The 6,000-nt window shown below is 45.7% G+C and overlaps 1 protein-coding gene across 1 annotated transcript in view; it reads right to left on the minus strand.

Moving 5' to 3' along the window:
• The window catches only part of EXOC4 (exocyst complex component 4), a 274,343-nt gene that overhangs the window by 198,845 nt on the left and 69,498 nt on the right, over positions 1 to 6,000 (minus strand). Inside the window, exon 8 of the mRNA XM_027702468.1 lies at positions 2,280 to 2,403. Within this exon, the coding sequence (XP_027558269.1) occupies positions 2,280 to 2,403 (124 nt within the window). The remainder of the gene's footprint in view (positions 1 to 2,279; positions 2,404 to 6,000) is intronic.

Consider the following 6,000-nt stretch of genomic DNA (forward strand, 5'->3'; position numbering starts at 1 on the left):
ATTTTAAGGGCTATTTAAATTAAATTCTTCTTTCAAAAAAGTTAGCGTGAGCCAAACTTTTATAAACTCCTTTCTTTTCATGCATATGTTTCTTTGAAGGTCTTTTTTCAGGAAAAAAAAAAGATTCCCTAACAAAGTCACCCTCCCCCTGCTGCCAACTGAAAAATCATCCCCGTGGATAAGGCTGTTGGGAACAGAAACTGTGCAGCGTTCACAGAAGGCAGAGTGTCACGTGCCTGCTTTCCACCAACCTGATTGAACAATTAAATTGTATTTCTCTTTAAAAGGAATAAAAAAAAAAAGGTAAAATAATAAAAAAAAAAATCCAAATGCAGATCTCGCTGTGGTCTGGGATTCAGGAAGATTAATGAGCTCCTTAAAAGGGAACAGCAGCTTATAATAGAAAAGAGAGGTTACTACATCTTTAACATAAAGTTCAAAGGGAAACTTTTCTTGATGGTTTAAACTGCAAAGACCCTCAGCAAAGTCATCTCATCTATTGTCCCTGTTGACTCTTTGTCACCTATTGCATCACGTCCAAGCTCTTCCAACTCAGTCAGAAAGGGCAACAGAATCCGGGCTCCATCCACACCCATTCCCGTGTTTTGTCCTTTACTTCCTTTGTCCACAGGCTTTGTTCTTCCCAGCCACTGGAATCCTGCAAATCCTGCACAGCTCTCCTGTGGAAAAGGCTCCCAACCTCCTGCTCAGCACAAACGTTGCCTCAGGGTTTGTGCCCTGTCAATAAGGAGCTGCTCTTCCACGAAATCCGTGAGTAAGGAATTCCAAACCCAGGACAGGAGCTGCTTATGAACAAACCCTCAGTTCAGTCTGACAGCAACAACCCCAAAAATCCCCAGAAAACCTCAGCCTGGAGGAGGACACAGCCATGGGGTGAGTCAGTTCTGTTCTCTGCTCTGTTTTAAAAGCAACAGGGACAACGGGGCGTGGAGACAACCGGGAACGACAGAACGTGATGGGACACATTCCCAAGAGACCTGGAATTCTGGAGGGCTCAGAACTGTGGAGAATGACTTAAAACCCTCCTAAAAAAACTCAGAGTTCACAACACCCCCCTGAGCTGGGGGACTTCTCTCAGCTAACCCTGGGCACGTGTGACAGTTGTGAAGGTGAGAACCTGAACCTCAGGGGGTGAAGAGCTGCACGTTCAACACCTCCCAGGTGTGTGCAAGAGGTGAGATCAGAATTTAAATGGCAGGTGTCTCCACTTCACCCTGTTTTCACATCGTGGTGTGGGCGACTGTCAACTCCAGCACATCTGCACCTCAGGTTCCTCCTTCACAGTCCAGCCAGAACTATCTGAATAGTCACCACGGAATTGTTAATCCCTAATCATCGATACCAAGATCACCAAAGTGAAACTATCTGCCACAAGAACACTCTCTCTGTCTCTCCAGGCTTTTTTTCCCACACTCTGGTGGGTTTAACTTGTCACTCAGGATAAGTAATAAAGGGAGGAAGGGAATAAAAAGTCATCCAAACAATGTCTGGTAAATTATAAAACACTCTCAAATTAAAAGCCAACAGAAAATTATCATGGGCAAGAGCTCAAGGAGAAGTTCTACCCTTTGCCATCATATTTTAAGAGTATAAATTATTTTCTTGTTATGATTATCCCAGTAAGAAACTGGAATAGATGACCCAGAATTTAGTCCTGCTACAGGTTATCATGGCAACCCTAAGATATCCCCCTTGATTTTGCTGCCAAATCCAACCCTTTTGTGAAAGGAAAAACACATGGAATGATGCCCAGAGAACACCTCCCTGTGGATATAAAGCATTTTTCACAGGGAATATAAACCAGCAAGAGCAGCCCAAGTGCTCAAATTCACCTTTTGGAAACACTCTTCAAGCGCACAAAAGACAAAGAATTGGTCACTTTAGTCCATCCAACTTCAAATAAGAGCTGGCTGAGCTCAGCTCCCAGAGCAATCCAGGGGGAGTATCCCACCCAGCATGTGATGTGAGGGAATAAATGGCAGTAAGTATCCAAAGGAGCTCCAAAAATCCCAACCCAGTGCTCAGGGTGAGGTTTCCACTTCACCCACTGTCTTACGAGTATCTTTTTCAGACCTTGACCTCCAGCTGGAAACACAGAGGGAATAAAGACAAACCCTGTTGCTTCCCAACTTAATAATAAACAGAGCTTCAAACTAGTGGCAAAGCAGAAGGGGATCAATACCTGGCATGGCACGGATGGGATATTCCAGCTCCTGCAAGGGACAATTATCCAAATAACACATTTTCCCTTTCCATACCTTGCAGTTCCCCGCTCCTGCTGTACAGCTCCCTCCTCTGCTCCCTCAGGTAGGCACTCATGCTGATGGCGTGGGAGGAGGACTCAAACCTGGAATTCAACAGGAATAAATCAATCCAGCCAGCCTTAAAAGCATCCTTCAGTCAGCCCTAAACAAGATCAAAATTAATAAGATGAAAATTCTCACGGAATTAGGGACTGATCCATTATTAAGCATTTATCTTATGGCTCTAACAGTCCACAAGGACCAACCTGAGAGGCAGAGACAAATAATTCCCAACTACTGGAGCCCCATGAACAGGATTTTTGCCACTCATGGTGGAAGGGCACAGGCTGGGCACTGATCTGACCCCCTCAACGACTCCAGGACAGTTCTGGACACCACAAGTGTCCCATGGCCAAGGGCCTTGTGCCCGACCTGCCCGAACTGGGAATATTCCATGTGGCTGCTCCAGGCACTGGGAACACCAGCCCTGGGAAACAGGGACAAGGGAGCACATGGTGGGGATAAAACATCTCCCAAGGGATGAGGCACCTTCAAACAGCCCTGGTGGACACCAGACTGGGAGGGGAACTCCCTGCACAAAAACACCTGGAGGTGGTGAAGATCTGCTGCATCACTCGTCCCCTTCCCAATCCTGCTGTTAAGGAATATTGAATCAGCCTCAGTGGGACACTGGGAACAGCAGCATCACGCCAGAGAAAAGGGAAAAAAGCGTTTCACAGCTTCCCTGGTGGGCACCAGCATTGGGGTTATGACTATTAATGAGGCTTTTCTGCTTTAATTTGGATTGTGTGAGGATTATTGCAACTGAACCAATAATGATTTATCAAAATACAACAAACTCTTCAGACTTTAATTAAATGAGCAGTAAATTCTTGTCTCTGTATTTACAACATTCTCCCTCTTGGCCCCAATGAGATATTCAGTGTATCATTATCCCCACGGCCCAGAGATCTTCTCCAGGCATCAAAACCACATCTCACCCCTTTTTCCCCCCACAGACATCCAGTTTCTCTCCCCTATTTCCTCTCGTCTGCCATTTCCTAAATCTCCACGTTCCTATTTCCACTTAAATCCTCTACCCTTGTGCCTCCTTTCCCGTGCAGATCCTCCCACAAAGATGTCAAAAATATGTTAGTTTTACCCAGAATTACAGGTAATTTTGCAAGTCTACAATTCCCTCCTTTCCTATCCCAACCCCAATTTACACCTTGCAAATCAAGCATGTGCTTGGCTACCTTTGGGAAGAGAAGAAAAGCCACATTTATGATGGCACAAAACATCCAAAATTCTCAAAATACCCTTTATCTGAAGCTTTTTTTTTTTCCCCAAGCCAATGTTACAACTAAATAAATCCTGATTTATTTTTTTTATTACACCCATTTTAAAGACAAGGAAAAAAACGATTCTGAGTCTCTTCCAAACACCAGCTACTGATTTCCAGACAGCAGGACACAACTGAGGAGTTCTTCTTCCTGCTATTTCCAGAAGACACAACTGGCAGAAGTGTTTAATATTAAATAAATATTATTTAATATTAACTAGTATTAATATAGTATATGTTTTTATTATATTATATATAAAATACACATATTATATTATATTATATATTTTTATTATGTTATATTATTATAGAAATAATATGTTAAATAGTATGATTCTTTAAGATTAATTAAATATTAATTAATATTGACTAAATCAGCTCCCAGCTGTCACAGGACATGGCACAAACATCCGTGAGTAAAACATGAGGTGGAGCCCTGCCCTGAGAGATCCCTGAGGCCAGGAATTCAATGCAGATATTCTGATGACAAGTGGAAGGCTCTGATTTGGACAGAGCTGATGGAAAGGCAAGGAAAAAAACCTGGAAGGCTGGCAGGGAAAGCACTGGAGATGGGAGAGGAGACAAGGATAACGCTCCATCAAACGCTCACAAACCTCAGCGGGCCGAGAAATTCCATTTCAAGGGAGATTTCCCCAGATCTGGTGACAGCTGACAGGGAACCAAACAAGAGAGCCCAGGAAGTGCTGCTGTCACTGCAGGGATGGTGACAGGACCAGCAGCGAGGGATGTGCTGCTCCCACAGGTTATTCACCTGCACTTGAGACAACTACACCCACCCTCCCTCCCTGCTGAGAAATTAATGCACAGCCTGAACGTGCTGCAGTGAAACAGGGAGTTTTACTCCTCAAATAAATGTAAACCCAAGAACAGACCCCGGGTGAGAGGTTGAGCTGCCCTGGTTTTGCTCCACTAAACATTTCCTGTGTCCAGCTCTGGGCCCTGAGCTCAGGAAGGCCCTGGAGGGGCTGGAGCAGGGGCAGAGAAGAGCAGCGAGGCTGGGGAAGGGACTGGAGCACAAGTGCTGTGAGGAGAGGCTGAGGGAGCTGGGGGGGCTCAGCCTGGAGAGGAGGAGGCTCAGGGGAGACCTCCTCACTCTCTGCAACTCCCTGACAGGAGGGGGGAGCTGGGGGGGGGTTGGTCTCTTCTCCCAGGCAGTGATCAGTAAGACAAGAGGACTCAGTCTTAAGCTGTGCCAGGGGAGGTTTAGGTTGGATATCAGGAAGAAATTCTTTCCATGGAGAGTGCTCAGCCATTGGAATGGGCTGCCCAGGGAGGGGGTGGATTCTCCATCCCTGGAGGTGTTTAAGGACAGACTGGATGTGGCATCAGTGCCATGGGCTGGGAACCACAGCGGGGTTGGAGCAAGGGTTGGACTGGATGATCTTGGAGGTCCTTTCCAACCCGGTCAATTCTATGATCTGCAAGTCAGGGTACATTTGAAGTGGATTTCTCAACCTGAAACAGCCCCAAAAGCATCCTTCAGTCAGCCCTAAACAAGATCAAAATTAATAAGATGAAAATTCTCACGGAATTAGGGACCAATCCATTATTAAGCATTTATCTTATGGTTCTAACGGTCCACAAGGACCAACCTGAGAGGTAGAGACAAATAAGTTAAAAGTGTTAAAAAGAGAGTGTTAAAAAAAAAGGGTGGGGGGTAATAACCAGGGATTGACAGGGGCAGGAGGTACCTCTGGAATCCTTCTAATCACAGGTTACAGGAGGGCATATCCTGTGAGGGGCAAAACCGGTGAAGAAGACTTGGATTTCTGACTGGGGCCTCAGGTATTACGAGAACACATCCCCTCAGGGCACCTGCTGCAAAATCAGCACTTTTTGGTGCTCCCCAAAATCCTCACAAGGCCAAAGAGAATGACCAGCACATGTGGGCAGTAGAAGAGGTGAAAATTCAGCACAGTTCCCCTGAATCTAAGTGTGAATCTCCTCTGCTCACCAACTCCTCCTCCTCCTCACTCCTTATTCCTGCCCAAATTCCCTCCCCCAGATCCTTCCCTTGGCCACCCAGCCTCTTTCATCCTCTCTCTTACACTCTCCTTCCTCCCAACCACTTAATTCTTTCCACCCTGAACTTTGAATTAAAGGAGTTAGTGACAGGATTAACTGCTTAGTCTATCTAGTAATTACACAGTTATCTTAATTCCCTTTGTCCGGTCCCCTTTATCGCTCTCTTTAACGGGTCCTGAATTTCCCCTGGACAAAGGGAGGCATAATGGATCACTGCAGGCTTTGCAGAAGCTTTGTAATGGGATTCCAGCCCCGAAATGAGCCCTGGGAAGAGCTAAACTCTCCAAATCCAGCGCTGAATCCGTGACAGATCTTAGCCAGGCTTCAGCTCCGGGCATTAAAAACTCC

The sequence above is a fragment of the Neopelma chrysocephalum genome, unplaced genomic scaffold (genome assembly GCF_003984885.1).
Source record: "Neopelma chrysocephalum unplaced genomic scaffold, ASM398488v2 Primary Assembly neopelma1_187, whole genome shotgun sequence".
In the NCBI taxonomy this organism is placed as follows: domain Eukaryota; kingdom Metazoa; phylum Chordata; class Aves; order Passeriformes; family Pipridae; genus Neopelma; species Neopelma chrysocephalum.